At 46.1% G+C, this 19,197-nt stretch overlaps 1 protein-coding gene across 19 annotated transcripts in view; it reads left to right on the plus strand.

Annotated features, from left to right (window-relative positions):
• Dclk2 (doublecortin like kinase 2) overlaps positions 1-16,542 on the plus strand; it is a 167,217-nt gene extending 150,675 nt beyond the window's left edge. For 4 of the 19 annotated variants that reach the window (XM_008854240.3, XM_008854241.3, XM_008854242.3 and 1 more), the window contains 6 exons: positions 642-775; positions 1,167-1,244; positions 6,780-6,876; positions 7,470-7,550; positions 9,228-9,344; positions 15,957-16,542. In XM_008854240.3, coding sequence (XP_008852462.1) covers positions 642-775; positions 1,167-1,244; positions 6,780-6,876; positions 7,470-7,550; positions 9,228-9,344; positions 15,957-16,190 — 741 coding nt within the window. In that variant the 3' untranslated portion in view covers positions 16,191-16,542. The other 15 variants (XM_008854244.3, XM_008854246.3, XM_029556726.1 and 12 more) reach the window with 13 other exon arrangements.
• Positions 16,543-19,197: the final 2,655 nt, after the last annotated feature.

Here is a 19,197-nt window from a genome sequence, read left to right on the forward strand (position 1 = left end):
TTTTCTAGCTTACAAGGATTTTCTCATATACTATTTATAGTTTAGGTTAGGGGTGTATCTTAGTGGCAGAGCTGCATGCTTAGCATGCATAAGGCCCTGGGTTCAGTCCTCAGCACCATACACAGATCCAAAAGAGAGCATATAATAATTCATATTTCATTGGATGTCCAGAAAGCAGGGCTGCCAGCCCCACTCTAATTTTAATTTCCAAAGAAAGGTACAAGACTCTTGGAGAACACCTTGTGCCTTGGTGAATGTAGCACCCTTTCTTGGAGCTCTCTAGTATTAGCCTGCATTAAGCACAGGTCAATTTTCTGCCTGCTGACTTTGAGGCCTCTCTCTAGATTGTCATGCAAGCAGCCATCTCTATCTCTGATTGCATAAGCAACTGTAGGGGTTTGTTAGATTCCTAGGCAATTACATACTTTCTACAAAGATGGAAAATAATTTCACATAGTTGTGCAAAAATCTCTAAAGAGACTATTAGCTCTTTAAAGCAGTAAATATAAATCATGGTATTACCACCAGAAGAGATTTCTTTTGAGTTTTAAAATAAATGTGTGTCTCCTGTTTCATTCCATGGGCTCTCTCATAATTGTTGAGAAAAAAAAATCCTGATTGTTGGATGGTCTCTGTTGTAGGTGTGTGAATACCCCGATGGAACCAAATCTCTGAAGTTGGGAGACTTTGGGTTGGCGACGGTGGTGGAAGGACCCTTGTTCACAGTCTGTGGCACACCAACTTATGTGGCCCCAGAAATCATTGCTGAAACTGGGTGAGATTCTGCTGCGTTGTTATCAACACCGCTTTGTGTGTTCAGTGCGTCCCATGAAGGAAGACTGGGAAGCAGGGAGACATGACCTGTACCATGACCTGAGCCCTGTACCATGACCTTGACCTCAGGACATAGTTTGTTCTTACCTGGCCAAAAGCCCTAGGCCTGTCCTTCTGTCCCATGCTTAGTTTTGGGATGGGGCATTAGTTGCTGATTGTGGGTAAGTTGAGAGAAAAACAGATGTTTTTTTCCCAATGGATAATTCATGCCTCTGTGTGACATGAACAACTTGACAGCACAAAGACACCCCCCATTTCCTACCAAAGACAGAACTCCAGGAACGTGGAAGACACTCAGGAGTATATCAGTAGTCCCACACTGTCTTTTCCAGATATGGCCTGAAGGTGGACATCTGGGCAGCAGGTGTGATCACATACATACTGCTCTGTGGATTCCCACCATTCCGAAGGTCAGTGCAGTTTTGCTAACAATGTTTGAAATAATAAATTCTTACTTTGCTCCTGGCAGGAAGAACCCAAAACTGGTGAATAAAATTGCCAGTTTAAAATATAAATACACCTTTGGCTGTTTATCCTAATTTACAGGCTATTAATCTATATTCATTGGCTATATTTTTTTTTAATTTTATTTTATTTTATTTTATGTGTATGCGTGTATTGCCTGCATGTAGGTAAGTGTGCCTGTGTCGTGCAATGCCCGCGGAGGTCAAAAGAGGCTGTTGGATCCCCTGGGACTGGAGTTACGGACAGTTGTTAGCTTCCATGTGGATGCTGGGATTTGAACCCGGGTCTTCTGCAAGAACAGCCAGTGTTCTTAACTGCTGAGTCATCTCTCCTGCCCCACTGGCTATATTTTTTATTTATTATTTGGCATTTTGATTTGTGCTTTTGTGTGTTGGTGCTTGAACACAGGAATCATGTATGCTACGCATGTGCTTTGACTCTGAGCTGCACCCAGCCTCACCATACCTTTTCTTTGCATGTGGTCTTGAATTTCTTGTGGCCGTTCTTTTATGAAATACGTCCATAGTATAGTGTCTACACATTCCAGTTTTTCCATCTTCTTAAAGGAAAGTAAGATTTCAAGATCATTGTGAGGAGATCTGAATCTCCCAGGTGTGTTCTTTTCAAGTTTTTGGTAGTTGTTACTTTGACTTAGTTTGAGCGCTGTGTTTTAAACAACTTTTTATATAAAAAAACCTCACTTTTATATATAAACTCACTTTTTTTCCAAAGCATTCAACTTTGTTTCAAAAAAACAGGAACTCTTTAAATTTGTTGTAGTCCTTCAGGTATTATTTATTAGCTGAGAAGTAGAATTACAGAAACTTTTGGCATCAGCAGGCCTGACATGGGCAACCCCATTTCCCCGGTGAGAGCAGGATAGACACAATGAGCCACTGACATGTTAGCAGCCTGGTCAGCCTATATGTTGGTCTAGGCTGAGCCAGCCATGTTGGCAGCAGCTCTTCTTTGAACCTGCTTCATCTCCTCTTCTGGGACAGAAGAAATAACTTTGAGGCAGAAGTTCATTTACTAGTACATGTTTGCTTTTCTATGTTTTCTTGAGCTCTCTTTTCACTTAGCCCCTCCTTCACTTTATTTGGTGATTTGCTACTGTTTACCAGGCACTATTCTAAGTGCACAGTCCTTGCAGCTGTGATTTTAGATCATTGGAACTGCTGTAAGGAAATACCACAAACTATGTGGCTTATTAAGACTGGAGACTTAATTTTCACAGTGCTGGAAGTGGGAGGGTCATGATCAAAGCACTAGCAGGTTTGCTTCCTGGTAAAGGCCCACTCTGTTCAGAGGCAGCCATCTTTGATACTCACTGGCACACAGCAGAGCGGGAAAGGGAGAGAGTGCTCTAGGAACTTATCCCCAGTGTCTGTGGTGTTGTAGATTCAACCCAGGCCTTTTGCTAGGTAGGCACTCTTACACCAAGAGGTAACCCCTCTAGGCCTTTTATCAGGATTCTGTAATCCTACTGGTGAAGGCTCTACCCTCTTGACCTGTTATCTCCTAAGGCTGTCCCCCAGGGTATTTGCTTTTTCAACATAATGAGTTTTGAGGAAACACAAACTTTTAGTCTGTGTTGTACTAGTTATAGTGTTGTATGGGCCAGTAAATTTAAAAAACAGTTTATATTGTTCCAAACATTTTGTTATGAAAACTTTCAGGCCTGGGGAAAAATTAGAAAGTTTTAAAATTTTAAAAATTCTCAGATTTTTTTCAGTTGGATTCAACAATTTTTTTTTTTTTTTTTTTTTTTTTTTTTTTTTTTTTTTTTTTTTTAAAAAAAAAAAAAAAAAAAGAGGACGATAAATCTTTCACTGTGATATATCAAAATAATTTGAGACCGGGTTTCCCTGGAGCCCCAGCTGTCTTGGAACTCGCTATGTAGACCAGGCTGGCCTCAAACTCACAAATATCTGCCTGCCTCTGCCTCCCAAGTGCTGGGATTAAAGGTGTGCGTCACCACGCCTGGCGGATTCAACAATATTTTTGTTGATGATTACTGTTAGCAGAATGACACAAAAATGTTAGCCTCTGCTTTTGAGGGTCTTACATGTAGAGACTTTTATCACAAGGATAGTGATCAAGAAGAATTGAGTATTGCTTATTTGACTAGCTCAGGGGTAGCTAAACCTAGAGTAAACGCAGAGGAAATGAACTGACTCTGTATTTCACCAGATGGGAGGGGGTGTAATAATTTATGGTCGTTTTTATGGTCATTTGGGCCCTAGGCTGACTTTGGTGATGACTTGCTGGGGAAGCAAGACAATTGTAGAAGGATGGTGTGTTTTGCTAGCAGGTGATGAGGACCAGTTAACATGGAGTTCCCCTCCATGGCTAACCCAAGTTGAGATCAAGAGAAATGGATTTGGGGGTGGGGGTGGGGGTCCAGGGTTAAGGGAGTGTATGCTTACAACTCCCTCTAGTGTTTCTAGTTACCAATGCAGCCAGGGAGTTTTCTTTTGTCTTAACTGAAGTGAGGTTCAAGTTGGCTAGAATGGATTTATCATGGGCGTCACCAGCGGGCAGCGACAGCTTTGTGAGATCTAGAGATGAGAATGGCTGATCAAAAGTAGAACAGCACATTCTGAAGGCTGCAGCCCTGGTTTATCATATTCAGGAGCAGGTGCCCAACCATGCTGTCTTACTTTTAAATTGTAAAAGAATGCTTTCCTCTTCTTTAATGGGATAATCTGTGCTGTGAAACCCCAGTTTTAGAAGCCTAGTCACAGCACACAGGCATTCTATGTAGAGTTTATAACCTACTGTAACATAAAACATGTGGAAAATTAAGGAAATGGCAATTTAAATGATGAGAGTATAGAACAGACTACTTAAACATGTACCCAGGGCTGAGAATGGAGCTCCATTGGTAGGAGGCTTGCTTAGAAGCCTTTGGTTGAGGAGGTTCAAGGCCATCCTTGTCTTACATAGTGAGTTTGAGGTCAGGCTAGGCTACATGAGACTCTCTCTTAAAACAGAAATTATCTAAAGTGAAAGTCCTTTAAACAAACATTTCTAACTATTTTTTTTATATAAACTATGACTTTAATCCAAAGCTTTTGAAGTAAAATCGTTATTTGGAATTTACAGTGTCAGTGTCCCTTGTGGTGACACCTTGCTTTTATTCTTTGAAGACCTTTAGGTTTTAAGTCCTAGCTTGATTTCTGATCTCCTTCCTTTATTCTTCCCTCCCCGACATTAGACTCATCTTTATGAAGAAAACTGATTTTCAAAGATATCCAAATTTCCCCAAACAAGGCTGTGCTTAGAGCTGCTGATAAAATGTGTTTGTAAGGTTCTGAGATTCTTGAGTCATTCTCTCTTACCCACCCCCCACTCTCTCATGTTTGAATGTGTTCAAAATAGCTGACATTGTCAGGCTGCCTTTTCTGAACCTTTCATAATCTGTCACTGAAAGACTCGTGTTGGTTTTGAGGTCTTCATGCACAGTGTTAGGTTTGTAGCCATATGATCTAAGGGATGTATTGTTTTAGAATAAAAAAACATGCAAATGTGATGGTAAATCCAGTATGGACTCAATCAGAGTAGCAGTTCATACAGGACTACCAGGAAGGGCAGACTGCAGAGTCCTGTCTCCCCATGAGTGCCACGGCTCTGGCAGTTGACAGCCTTGCTCTTTGAGGTCCATTTTAATTGTGGGGTTTCTCTGAGTTTGCTGAGTTGGGATTGTATTGCCAAGAGCTCATGAACTGTTGTCATGTACATAGCTGCTATGGACAGACTTCCAGCCTTTAATTAGGTATTGGCGAAATCAAACCTGTATGAGTTACACGATATAAGCTGCTTGAGATTTGGGGGGAGATAAAGCAGAGATGAGGAGTAATAATGGGAATGGCCAAAAGTGGATAATTTTAAAAGGCTTCTAGCATCTGTCATCCTCTGGCTTCCAAGGGTTTCTGTAAAATCTCATTGTGTTCTTAGGTGTGTTTTTCACTCATTTTGAGGGAGCATTGAGCTGAATTGGTTTATAGGGATGTAGCCGTGTGAAGGAGAGAAAACACTTTGCTACCTTGAAGAAGTTTGTGCCACTCACTTTGCACAGGGACCTCTACCTAGTTGTTCACCAGCTCTGGCTCCTCAGTGGACCCTGAGCCTTCTGCTGTGTTCGTTTCCATGTAGTGGACACCCAAAACGCTCACAAATGCTTCTATTAAATCTAGCAGACGCAAGGCAGCCATGTTATCATATAGCCCTGGCAACTGTCTCTAGACACCCCTTAGTGATCTGCTTCTAAGGATACCACACTTTTTATCACCTTTGAGGGGGTGGGTGGCAAAACTCTGAAGGCTCAGTGGAGAAATTCTAAGAAATGTATATTCTTGCCAGCTAGTTACTGACTTACACTCCTAGATTTTAATCTGGACCATAGTAGTCCATTCTAGGTTTTCTCTTGGGGCTTGTGATAGCCCAAGAAAGTTAAAGATGTCTTCCTGTCTCTAGACACTCATGTGCTCACCAGATGCAGGGGCTCTGTGACTGTGGAGAAGTTTATGTGAGGTTGAGGGTGTCTGACATTCTGAATCTTTCCCTTTGGTATTTTTACGTTCTGCTGGCACCTTCCATTAAATGGAGTACCATTTGTTCCTTACTCATCACTGAGTGTTCAGGAAAGGGACAGCCAATGTAGGTTGGGAGATGTCCACCGTGGGGCAGCTGGGGTGACTTTGTCTTGACCTGAGCAAGTCGAGCTCTGGTATCTCTGGTTCTTTTTCTCACACTGAACATAGTGAGCTAGTTATGTCATGAGTTTAAAAAGAAATTCTAGGTTCTGAACGCGGTTTTACAGGTGTCGGCTGTCTTACTCATCTTTGTTGATCCATTGAAAACGTGGCAAGAGGAAGGCTGAGCAGAGCTGCTTTCCACTTGGTGCTTTGAGAGACGAATGAGGCTGCGCCGTCCCCAGGGTTTCCATTACTTGTAGGTTCTGTTTTTTCTTACTGGTTTTTAGTGTGTTAAATATATATAACATGGAACATAAAATTTCCCCCCCCCCCCCAAGATGGGCTCTGGCCATGTTGCCTTGGTTGGTCTTGCACCTCTGGGTCAGGTGATAATCCTGCCTTAGTCCTCCAAGTGTCTGGTGCTCAAAGGCATACTACCACGCCTGGCTCCTGTCTTAACCATTTTCAAGAGTACAGGGGCATTAAGTACACTGGTATTTTTGTGCAGTCATCAACACCATCTACCTGCAGATTTTTTTTCATCTTTCTAAACTGAAACTCTGTACCCATTACGCAGATTTCTTTAGTCACTTTCTCTGTCTCTGTGGTTCACAGGCCTATAGGAATGTATTTTGGCTTATCATCTAGGAGGAGAAACTTGTTCTCGCCGTGCAGGTGCATAACTGAGAAATGCCCAAGCCAGAGCTCTGACTCCTCTTCCTGTTGTTAAGAAATGCCACGCAACTGAATCTTTTCTTGTATTTCATTGTCACTTCTCAGTGAGAACAATCTCCAGGAAGATCTCTTTGACCAGATCTTGGCTGGGAAGCTAGAGTTTCCAGCCCCCTACTGGGACAACATCACAGACTCTGCCAAGGTACTGTGTAGGGCTGTTCCTGTGGGTTTCTGCATGCCCTGTGAGGGCCTCACCTATCATGTAATGCTAGAGTGACCCAGTCTGGGGCTCCAGGGACTTGGCTTTCAAGGTGTGGTCCTTCTGTAAGCTTATCCCTCAGTGGAGTCTCTGAAGTTCTTAAGCAGATTCTGAAACCTCGACCAGCTGTCTTCCTGGCTTGCAATAACCCCCTCCCCTGTTCTTTGAACCTCTGAACATGCATTCTTTTGCTTTTTCAAGAAATTTGTGTTGAACACTCTTAGAATATAAGAATGAACTCATGATATATACCAAATGGTGAAAAGGAAAATACTGCAGTATTACACTGTAGAATGATGATAAAGACCAGAGGTCGTAGGGGAGAGTATACGGGTTCCTGTAGGTTCAAGGGAGACTTTTCCTTTTGGCAGTGCTGTTTGTGCCTCCTAGCCACCTAGAGTGTGGGTGGTGTTGGCTTCAAGCTCAAATGGCACAGCTGCTGTGCTGGCTTTTGATTTCTGTATTTATGCTGGAATTATCCTTTCTCCTCCTTTGGTCTTCCCCTTCCCCTTTCCTCCCCTCTCTTGTCTTTATAGGAATTAATCAGTCAGATGCTTCAGGTAAATGTTGAAGCTCGGTGCACAGCAGGACAAATCCTGAGTCACCCCTGGGTGTCAGTAAGTACCCACTTCCAGGGAATGAATGCCTGAATATTGCATGGCCAGCAGCATGCCTATGCTGTGTTATACACAGGTGAAGTTGTGCATTCAAGTTCTGAGATAGACAGTATGTCTGTCCTGATGAGCAGGTAGCATGAAGAGAGCCCTGGGAGGAGGTGGCCGAAACCAGAAATTTTGATCCTGCTCTGTAACCTGGAGAGTCTGTTACATTTTGGACCTCAGTTTACTCATCTGTGAAGTGATGGGGTTGCCTATGATGCTCTTTAAAAACCCTTATGTGTTGTCCTAGTTTGCTTGCTATTGCTGTGATAAAACATTGACCAAAACCAGCTTGGGGAGAAAGGGTTTATTTCAGCTTGCAGTATAGCCCTTCATTGAAGGAAGCCAGGGAAGGAGCACAAGCAGGAACCTGGAGGCAGGAACTGAAGCAGAGGCCATGGAGGAATGCTACTTGCTAACTTGCTCCTCCAGCCTGTGCTCAGCCTGCTTTCTTACACAACACAGGACCACCTGCCCAAGGGTATCACCACCCACAATGGGCTGGAACCTCCCACATCAGTCAATAATAGAGAAATTCTTCCCACACATGCCCATGGGGACAGGACAGTTCAATAGAGAAGAATCCCCCAATTGAAAGTTCCCTCTTCCCAGGTGTGTCAGGTTGACAACCAAAGTGATCTAGCACATGTCCTGCTTGCTTGTTCTGGGATTTGTACTTTCCTCAGAGATGAGTGTTTCAGTCTGTGACCTCTGTGTTGTCATGGTATGTAGTCATGGCAATGTCCTCTCATGAGCCAAGAGGCAATTCACAGTCTCTTCCAGAGGTGACAGAGAGAATGTGGTGTTCAGCAGAGCTCCTTCTGGGTTTTGAAGGAACACAGTGAACTAGAGTTGGTTCTCCCTCCATTTCTAAGACTTCCAAAGAGTGATTTAATTAGCCACAGGGTTGTGTCATCCTGTACACCTCCATTACCCTGCTTACTGCTTTCCTGGGGCAAGGGATTTGCTCCTGGAGGAAGGAGGGGATGAGATGCCATGTCTCTTTGTGAAGAACAAAGACTACGAACTAAACTTCTGTATCAGGGACTGAGCACAGAGCCTCAAGCATGCTAAAGCATGTTCTCCACCACTGATCCACCAGCCCCTACTCCTAGAACTTATTTTTTAACTTAAAAATGGGTCAAACTCGGGCTCAACCCATACTTCCTCCTCAGTCTACCAAGTAATCAGAACTATAGATATGCATCACCGTACCAGGCATGAATTCTGGGTTAAAATGATGAACTATTAATTTTTATGTTTTCATGGGAGGATGTATACTGTATATTTCTGTTAGTGGGGACCTGTGCTTTCCCTTTGGCCTTCTCTAGGAGGGAGTGGATGGGACCAGGTCCTTCTGAGGGCATGACACTGCTGAATAACAATAAAGTCTTTTATGTGTGTGTTTGCCATGCTGAGGATGGAATCCAGGACCTGGGACATGGCAGGCAAGCACTCGCCTACTGAGCTATTCAGCTGCAACAATTATTTTTGAATATTATTTCCTTAATCCTGTGGCTAAAATGGGCCTGTTTCGGAAGAGGTCATGAGGCTGATGGGGAGATAACTGTTAAAGACAGGGCAACTTAAATGTTGAGGATCAGAAATCAGTTTGATTCTTTTTTTTTTCTGTAGGATGATGCCTCCCAGGAGAATAATATGCAAGCTGAGGTCACAGGTAAACTAAAACAGCACTTTAATAATGCGCTCCCCAAACAGAACAGCACCACCACCGGGGTGTCCGTTATCATGGTAAGTGGCATGCAGTACTCAGCCTTGGAGAGCTGGAGCATCTGGCCTGTCTGCTAAGTTGGAGTTGTCTTCTGAGCTAGATGGCCAGGGATGCGCTCATGGAAGGATGCCTTCCATGGTCCTGTCTTCACAGGAAGATCGGCTGGCATGTGAATGGCATTCTTCAGCCCCACAAGGCAGGCTAGGAGCTGGTAGGTGCTACCAGAGCCACACTGATGGGTAGGTGCCAAGGAGCTTCTGGGCTCTAGGGCTTCCTGGGCAGTTGCCTCCCTCTTACCCCTGCTGTTACATCTAGGGAGAAATTGCAAGCCTAGGCTGAATGGACGTGTAAGTAAATAACACCTGACTCCAGGCTTCAAGTATAGAGTGTTTGAGGCATGAATTTTTCTTTGGGATTTGGGGAAAATAAATAGCCAAAGAAAACAGCTTTCACCTTTTAAAGTTGGTATTTGATAAAAGACAGTTGGGATTTTTAAAAGCTATAGAAGAATATTTTTTTTAATGTTAGTTTTTTCATGGTTATTAAAAGATTTTGTAAAAAGGACTGAAGAGATGGCTCAGCGGTTAAGAGCACTGGCTGTTCTTCCAGAGGACCCAGGTTCAATTCCTAGCACCCACATGGCAGCTAAAAACTGTCCATAAATCCAGTCTCAGGGCCTCTTCTGACCTCCTTGGGTAGGACATGGGTGCACTTACCTACATGCAGGCAATACACGCATACACATAAAAACATAAAAATTAAAAAAAATATATATTTTTTTACATGTACTAACAGTGATCGTAATTTTACAGACTTTTCTTCTCCCAGAATGCTTAAGGTGGTGTATCTAAATACATAGACATAACAAATGAAAGTGAAAAGTAACATCAAGGAGAGCACTGTCCTAGTTTATTTCTCCAGTGCTGTGACAAAATACTGACCAGTACTAACTTGGGCAGGAAAGGGTTTATTCAGCTTACATATCCTGGGTCACAGTTCATCCGGGAGCCCAAGGTAGGAACCTGGAGGCAGGAGCTGGAGCACAGGCCATGGAGGAACTCTGCTTACTGGCTTGTTCCCCTGGCCCCTCTCAACTTGCTTTCTTATACAACACAGGACCTGCCCAGGGGTGGCACCATCCACAGTGGGCTGGGCTCTCCCATAGCACTCAATAATCAAGAAGATGCCCCACAGACATGGCCACAGGCTAGTCCAATGAAGGCAATTCCCCAATTGAGGCTCCCTCAACCCAGGTGTGTCAACTTGACACTAAAGCTGTCCAAAATTGACCCCTTGCCATGTTGACATACAAACTGATTAATCATAGCTGATTCTTCAGCCGCAGCTGTCCAGCCCCAGCTGAACACTATTAAACCACAACCATTCCATTTCTTGTCCCCAAGATATGTTAACATTAATATCACAACATAAGACAGTACAATCTTAAAAGCCCCACAGTCCTTCAAAATCCACTTAAAAGTTCATAGTCTCTTTTTGAAAAGTCTCTTTCATTGTGGGCTTCTGTAAAATCCAAAACAAGTACTGTCTTATTTCAAAGGGAAGAACCGGGCACAGCTAAACAAAACCAAAGTCCAGCAAAGTAGCTCGAGGCTGGACATCTGGGATTCACTCACGATCTTCTGGCCTCCAAAGAGTTTTGGCAGCTCCACTTCTCTGAGTCTGCTGTCCACAGCACACACAGCTCAACTCACAGACTCAGCCGGCTCCATTCCATATCTACTGCTGACTTTGGTGGTCTTCCCACACTCCTGGCATCTCCAAAAAGCTGGGGTCCTGAAACTAAGGCTACACCTTCACCAGTGGCCTCTTGTCTCTTAGGGTGCAAAGCCTCAGATTCTCTCCATGATCACTTCCATTGGGGGCTTCACTGCAACTGAAGCTGCACTTTCACCTATGGCCTTTCCTGGTCTCAGTGTGCCAAGCCTCAGCTGCTCTCTGTGACCCCTTCATGCTTTCAACACCAGAACCATGCAGGAGACTCTTACACGTTGAGATAGAGGCTTGCACCCGCTCTCAGCCACAGCTTCTGTGTGCTGACCCTGAGGAAATACCTCCCAGAAGACTTCACCCTGGTGATGCTAGTCTCTTGTTACTTACAGCTGATTTTTCAGCTCCAGCTAACCAATATCAGTTGTCCCAGTAAAGCAAAGGTCTTACTTCAGGTTCTGGTCTCTTCTTTTTTTTGTCTTTTTGAAGCAGGGTCTCCCTGTAGCCCCAGCTGTCCTAGAACTCACTCTGTAGGCCAGGCTGGCCTTGAACTCACAGAGATCTGCCTGTCTCTGCCTCCCAAGTGCTGGGACTACAGGTGTGCGCCACCACGCCCGGCTCTGGTCTCTTCTTAATCACAGCTGATTCTTCAGCCCCAGCTGACCAGAACCTGCAGCTTCTTAATTCAAGATATCACACAAACAACCCTGATAGTCTCCACTTCCCTTAAAGCTTCACAAGTCAGCCTTTCATTGTTCACAACTCTTTCGGCATAACTGTTCCAAGCTCCACAGCAACAAACTCTTAAGTACCCAATGGCTTTTCCAACCCAAAGTTCTGAATGCTTCCACAATCCTCCTAAAAATACCAAGGTCAGGTGTGTCACAGCAAGCATCTACCACCTCCTGCACTGCCCAGGTGCAAACCAACCAGCCAGCAGGCATCCCTGTCCTTATGCCCCACTCATAGGAGCAGACAGGAGATGAAAGACCACCTTTCCCAGAGCCAAGGTCAGGGTCAGCTTGCGGGGCAGCTTCTCAGGGGGTGAGGTGCCCGAGATGGACTGGCTCAGCAGCTCCATCATTCCTCATTCTGGACCAGTCTGTTGCCTCCTGGGAACGATTCTGTTGGTTCATAGCCGACCCAGAGGGAAAACTATGGCTTATTTTTATAAACATAAACACTCTTGGTTGAGGTCTGCCATGCTTTTCTTTCCTCTAGGGAGGCTAAGTTCATTGTCATTGGAACCCCTGCCTCCTGCCAGGAAGAGTCCTCTCCCTTCCCTCTCCAGACAAAGCTTGGGTCTGTAAACTGGGCTTCGTGCCACTTTGCAGGGCTTTGGGGTGCTGCATGAAGACAGGAAGACACAAGTTGTCGTTTTTCTCACCACTATAGCAGTGTTTCGCTACAAGCCTGAGAAGGTCTGAATTGTCACAGATTTACGGCTTAGTTGAGTTGAAAAGGACCATTGCTGCTGAACCAACTGCAGGAGCACAGCTCCATGTGATGACCTTTTGAGACCTGACCCCGATAGGTGGGAGAAGCCACGTGCAGCCTTGCCACGCATGGCATTATAGGCGGCTTGTGAGGAAGTGTAGAAAAAGAAAAGTCACTAAGCATCTTCTGGCTAGGGGAGCAGCTCTGTGCAGAATATGGTTCACATGTGTATGTCCCCCAGCAATCCCCCAAATGTATATTTAGCATATAGTGAGAAATCATTAAGAGATTTGTTGGAATCAAAATTTAATATCATATGGTAATAAGCTTTATGATTAAAGAATAAGCCTTTTAGCCCTGTATCCAGTACTTAGGAGAATTCACCAGTGAGTCATTTGGATTTGGGCCTGGATTGGAATCAATGGCCATAGGCCTGTGTCCCGAATCCTGACCACTGAAGCTCAGCTGAGGTTCTAGGATGATTGGCCTAGTGTGGGCTGTGTTCTGGCTAATGTGGCTATTCTTATCACTTACCAATAGCACTTTTCCCTTTGCTAATGGAATCAGTCAAATGTCAAACCCTTGAGTTTTAACTGGATGTTAGGGTCCATGAACAGCTCTTAATTATTTGCAGTTTCAATGATGACTATGCAAAAGTTGGTGTTAACATATGTGCCAGAATTATTTTGTACATTTTAGTGGCATCCCAGCCAACCCCAGGTTCCCTGTATAACCCTGCAGGTTGTTAATCTAGATGAACTGCCAGGGAATCATAACATTACGAATCTACCAGAAAAATTCCTAGGGCTTGCTTTTGCCAAGTCTCTCTTCTTGGTGGCTCCAAAGCCAGCCTGCAAATTTTGCCTTATGCTCAAAAGTAGCAGAAAGCCTCTTGCTTGGCCTCCCCAAGTCATGGGGGACCTAGGCATGGGTAGGGTGTGATGCTTCTGTGCCACCCTCCTCCTCCTCCTCAGCATCCTGATAATACTTGGAGGCATCCTATATTTGGGAAGAGTTTTTAATGACTTCTTTTATATTAAAAGTAACCACAAAATGCCTGTCTGTGGCATTAATTTGCCATTACTGAATCTGTGAGTTCAGAAGCAGTAGAGTAGGGCATGGTATGTGGCTGGATTGTTAGACCCCTATGTGTAACTTAGGGCCTTCCTGTCTCGTCACCTCTGTGGTCTCCCCAAAGTTGGTACCTGAGGCTCCAGTGAATAAAATAATAGGATAGGAATTGTTTTTTTTTTTTTTTTTTTTAAGGTGAAAGCAATTAAAGGTGATGCTGTTGTTTGCGTTTCATTTGACAGTTTGATTTGACAGTTTGAGAGACACTCCAGAGTTTCCTTCTTTACCCCGTTGGGACTATGGGAAATCCCGAAGCAGATCCTGGTATTCAACATGCTGTGCTCAGAAAGCACTCCTGAGTCTCAGCCCCTCGCCCATCTGCATGCTTGTCTCAGATTCCTGAGCACTGTGCAGCTCTTAGCTTCCCGCTGGTTGGGTCCTCTGCACCCACTGACCTCCTTCTGGTCAGCCCAGCGCACCTTTGGGGAGCTTTGTGTTAAAACCTCAGCTTTTCAGTCTGCTTTCCTGCCCAGACTAAGTGAGCCCAGGGCTCAGGAGCAGGGTTCCCGAGGCTCCACTCTCTGCCCTTTGCACCTCAATGAAACACCGTCTTCTGGGAGTGACAGCAGGAGATGGGTGTCCTTGTGCAGGGTTTTGTACTTTCTCCCACGATGTTTCCAGAGCTGTGTTCTGTCAGTATGACAGTGCAGTCAGCCAGCCTTCAGGATAAGAAAAAGACTGTGTTGGGTAGGTACACAGTCAGGCTCTGGGTCACACTTCTGTTTTCTCATCTTAGCATGCTGAGGACAGGACAGCACACTGGGGAGGTAGTGTCTCTGTCCAGTGAGGGCCAAAGCCTCAGAGACCAGGAGGGGCCATCTTGTGGCAGAGAAGGGAATGACATGACACCTCCTTCCGGGGTCTCTCAGAGAGAGAAATAGTAGTCAGGTGGCCTAGTGTTCCACCCCAGGGGGGTGCCGCTTTGTGTTAGAGACAACTTGGGGGGTGCTTTGGGGTTATTTCATTAATGAAAGACAGACAAGACTGTTTGAATCATGTTGCTTCTGTTGAAAGTAAGTCTAGTTTCTGTCCCTGCTTCTCTCTCCTCGCCTCTTCTGCCGCTGCATTGCTTCCCCTGACTAGGTCCAAGGCCACGGTATGTACTAACTGCACCGCAAGCTTCCCTCTGCTGCGCACGCCTGTGTTCCCCTGGCAGGAAGAGAAGAGGAGAAATGATGAGGGATTGTGGTTTTCTTCTACCCAGGAGAAAGGCTGTGGCAGAAAGAGGCCACCTTGCCTCTGCCGTGGATGTCGGGCCGTTTCATGGGGAGTGGTCAGCCTGATACCAGCAGCTTGCTTGCTGCGTTTCTGAGTAGGCTTTTCCACACTCACCTTTCCTCCAGTTAATTGAAATTGTCCTTGGAAAGCATTGAATGTTCAGCTTGAGTTTGGCAAGAGCTGCAGGGAACACGGCAATGAAGGTGGTCAGCTACCTGCTTCTGTGGGTGTCTTGCCACTTCTTGCTTTCTCCAGCCATTTTTGACCCGTGTAATGTCTTGGAAGAATCTACAGTACAGTTCCCTGCCCAGTGTAGGCAGACTGCAGAATGCTTCCTGTTCCCTTCATCAACAGCTTGAAGGGGTCCCCCAGACCTGCAGTCCCCCGACACTTAGAAACCCAGTGAAATGGCAGTTGCTGGCTCCCAGTGGACAAGCAAACAAGACAGACTCCAGCGAGGTAAAGAAACCACAGGAGCCTAGACACTCCCAAGATAGGTCAGAAAGCAAGGAGATTTCCTTCCGGCACTCCCCCTTGAGGAGGAGAGCTGACACAACTTAGGGGACACCCAAAGATACAGGCCTCCCTCACAGGAAGAAAGGGGCAGGCAAGGGGACCACAGAGGACCTAGACAGTGGCCGGCACCACCCCAGGGGATTCCTGGGCACGTTATAGATGCCCTTGAGTTGTGAGGGCATTATTGATTTATGACATGAGTGCCTTTTCCATCTGTGACAAGAACTTTCCTCAGAACCAGCTAAGATCCAGTAGCCTGGCAGTCTGGGATTGACCCAGCAGCCCTAGGTCTGCGTGTGAGACCACCACTTAGAACTCAGGTGCAGCCCAGAGCAGAGAGGTGACCGGCTGGCCTGGGAGCTGTGGTTTTTCCTCTCTCAGCCTCCAGCCTAGGTTGTGATAGGAGCACAGACAAAGGGCAGCATGCTGTTGCTTGGCGGGGGCACACCTCAAATCGTTTCTCTTATGGTTCTGGAAGAAGTTAGAAGCTTGATGTATTTCTCCTCTTCTGTTTCTGGGTCCTGTGCATGCTGTCGTACTTTCTGCTTGTGGCGATGTTGTGGAACGGGGCCAGGGTAATGTGTCTGCTGCTTTCTCCCCAGAACACGGCTCTAGATAAAGAGGGGCAGATTTTCTGCGGCAAGCACTATCAAGACGGCAGCAGACCTGCGAGGGAGCAGACCTTGCCAGTTCCTCCTGCAGCCCAGGAGCACTCTGCAGATGAGGCAGCCGCCCCGGCCCTAGCCCCTGCCCCTCTGGAGTCCCCCACGCCCCCTTCTCCTCCTGCCACCTCAGGCTGCAAGCGGGCAGGGGTCTGGCGCCGCCACCGAGACTGAGCCTTGCTTAGACAGGCCGAAGTCGCCCTCTGCCACGCCAGGAAGGCCACCCTTGCACCAGGCCTCGCCATCTACCTGATGAAAGAGCCTTTCTCTCCTGACTGTTTTTTGTCAGTTTGCTGGCATCTTCTGTCGCTGCCTGGGAACAGGATTGAGGCATCATGGAGCCAGTGTGGCCTCTTGCACTCTGGGCTCTGCCCTCTAGTTCCTGCTGGTCAAGCCAAGTCCATTTTGGAGACATTTGGAATGACTTGTTTTAAATTATTTGTGTTTCTAGTTCATTGGCCACTTGGCCACTTTACCCAGAGAGTGTGCAACTTTTACCCAGAATTAAATGATTTTTATAGAAACACATTGGCCGAACCAGGATTCTCCTTACTGAAGGTCACTGTGATGCTCTCTTCTCACAGAGGATACAGCTGTTTGTCTCTTAGTACTAAGTCCTCTGAGAGGCAGCACGCCAAGACATCTTCCTCGACTTAGGGGGCACAAGGGGCCTGGCTTCTGAATACAATGAGTACGTGAGGGGTCACTCTGTTGTTGGTCCGATACCTGACTGAGACGTGCACGCAGATGCCCCCAGGAAGCAGCTCGTCTTTGGGGTGCAGGGCTCACCTGAGACAACTCAGTATTTATTTGTTCACAGACCAAAGGCGGTTGCTTCTTTCCTAGCCGACAGGACCTGGGTTTCCCTTGCATTATTAGGAAATGCGAATGAAGTTGCCCTGTGGGTTTTTAATGGAAGGGTCTGTCCTAGCAGAGCAGGATCAGCTCGTCTGAGTCACCACCACGTCCCCTCTCATCCTTTTTTTGTCAGGAGCAGACAGGAAGCCCCTCGGTCTGCCAAGGCCCAGTGGGGACCGGGGTGCAAGGTGCTCCTTGACTGTCCTGTGACTGACCTTCTGGAAGGCTGCTGGCAGTTTTCCCTGCTTTCCACCACCCTCCTCTTTTTATTAACTGTACATAACCTGTGTATTTGTTTTACCTGCTCATCCTCTGAATGGGTGGGCTCTACAGTTCCCTCTCATTATTAGATTTTACCTTTTACAATTGTCCCCAACCTTAAATAAACTCTTCCCTCTTCAGAAAAGCCATCAGGGATGGGCGGAGGTTTCTGTGTGATCCTTTCTCAAAGGGCGTGCGATCAGAACACCTTGTCCAGATCCTCAGGTGCCAATGTCTGGGGCCAGCACAGGAAGAACATGTGCAGTTGTGTCTTGGCAGAAATTAAATGATCACAGATGCAGGGACTCCTAACTACGGCTCCAAAATAAATGTGCATTCACAGTGTGGAAGCTTAGGCACCAGCAGCAGGGTTGGGGCTCATAGGAAATGATTAGCAGCTGTTCCTGTGTCTTTCTGAGGCCGTGTCTCTGCTCTCTCTGCCTCAAAAGCCGCAGGTTTCCCTGCAAAGCTCTGCTTTCTGCTCATTGACATTGCTCACCTGTGCCTCAGATCACCCAGAGCTGCCTCTGTCACCTCCTTCTCAAGGCTCTACAGTGCTCTCTGCCTGAAACCATTGACCTTACTCTAGCTCTCTTGGTTCACATTGCTAAGGGAATGTGAAGCTGATAGGCCCACTGACCCTGGATTCTACCCAAAGGCCTGCAGCTATAGGAGGAAGACATGCTCAGGAAAGCTCTGCGCTGCAGGTCCAGAGCATTTTCGTGCATCTCCCATTGATTGGTTCAAGAGCAGTCTTTTCTAAAAAAAAATTTACTCTTATTTCTGTGTTATGTGTGTATATGTGTATACACATGTGCATGTGCTTGCACATGTGCGTGCAGGTGCCCTCAGAGTCCAGGGAAGGGCATCAAAAGCCCTGGAGTTACAGGCAGTTGTGTGTCACCTGCCATGTGTCCTGGGAACTGAACTCAGGTCCTCTGGAAGGGGAACAAGTGCTCTTAAATCACCGAGCCATTTCTCTACCCCTAAGAGCAAGCTTCTTCATAGCTTCTCTGGTTTTTTTTTTTCCTCCCTCCCAGAGAGAAGAGCTAATGTAAAGGAAAGAGAAAAACAGAAACAGTGGAACAGGGTCCCTGCTGCTGATCACAGCGGGCATCATGTCTCCTCCTCTTCAGCTGTGATGCTCACAGATGTGCACTAAAGACTGTGTGGCTACAGCAGTGCTGGCCTCTGGTCAGAAAGGAGGAGCCCTTTTTGTCTAGCATGTGTCTGTGTGTTGGTGGCAGGTGGGTGGTGCAGCTGGGCATGGCACTGCTGCCTCGGGTCGTTTTCCTGGTGAGTAGGACCCCTCGGAAACCTAGAGCCACAAGTATACTTGGTAAGAAAGGAGCAAACCAGGACGTGACCACCCAAGACCAAGGCGCTAGCAAGAGGTGGAGAGCCACCTGTGGCTGCAGGCTTCCTCATGGAGCCCATGCTCATCCAGGCAGGCAGGCTGGTGCTCCTGCACAAAGGTTTTGAAACGTGGTGTTCTTTGTCCTTGCTGTGTGAACACTTAGAAGCTCTAGGTCTGTTCTCAGAATCCAAATTAAATGCGGGTATTTCGTTTTAAGGGGCTGCTCAAAGCCTATTCAGAGAGAAAAGCATGTGCTTGTTTGTGTCCATTCCCCTCCTGAGTGGGGATCAGTGTCAGAAGAAGTTGAACTTTGAATGGTGGGAGGGATGGTCAAGGGACACCCTGGGAAGGGGGTGCCTGCTGCTCCCCAAAATTAGGGCAGGGTCTCCCACCCCTTCCCTTTCCAAAGGCTTGTTGGGCAGCAAATGTGTTGCATGTATGGATTAAATGCATTTGGTAAAACTTCCCAGGTTACCATCATAGCTAAAATGGTAAAATGTAACTTAGGAGATAGGACAGTTTGGGACAGAGTAACCATATTGAAAGAAAAAGTACCGATTAAGTTGTCTTGTGGAAAGCCCTGGAGCAGTTTGCCATCCAGTGGAAATATACAATACAGAGCTCTTATGTTAACATTTTCTAGTACTGCATTAAAAGATTTAAAAGGAACAGGTAAAGTACGTTTTGTGGCATATTTTATTTAGT

This window comes from Nannospalax galili, unplaced genomic scaffold, assembly GCF_000622305.1.
Source record: "Nannospalax galili isolate Female #2095 unplaced genomic scaffold, S.galili_v1.0 scaffold305, whole genome shotgun sequence".
Lineage (NCBI taxonomy): Eukaryota > Metazoa > Chordata > Mammalia > Rodentia > Spalacidae > Nannospalax > Nannospalax galili.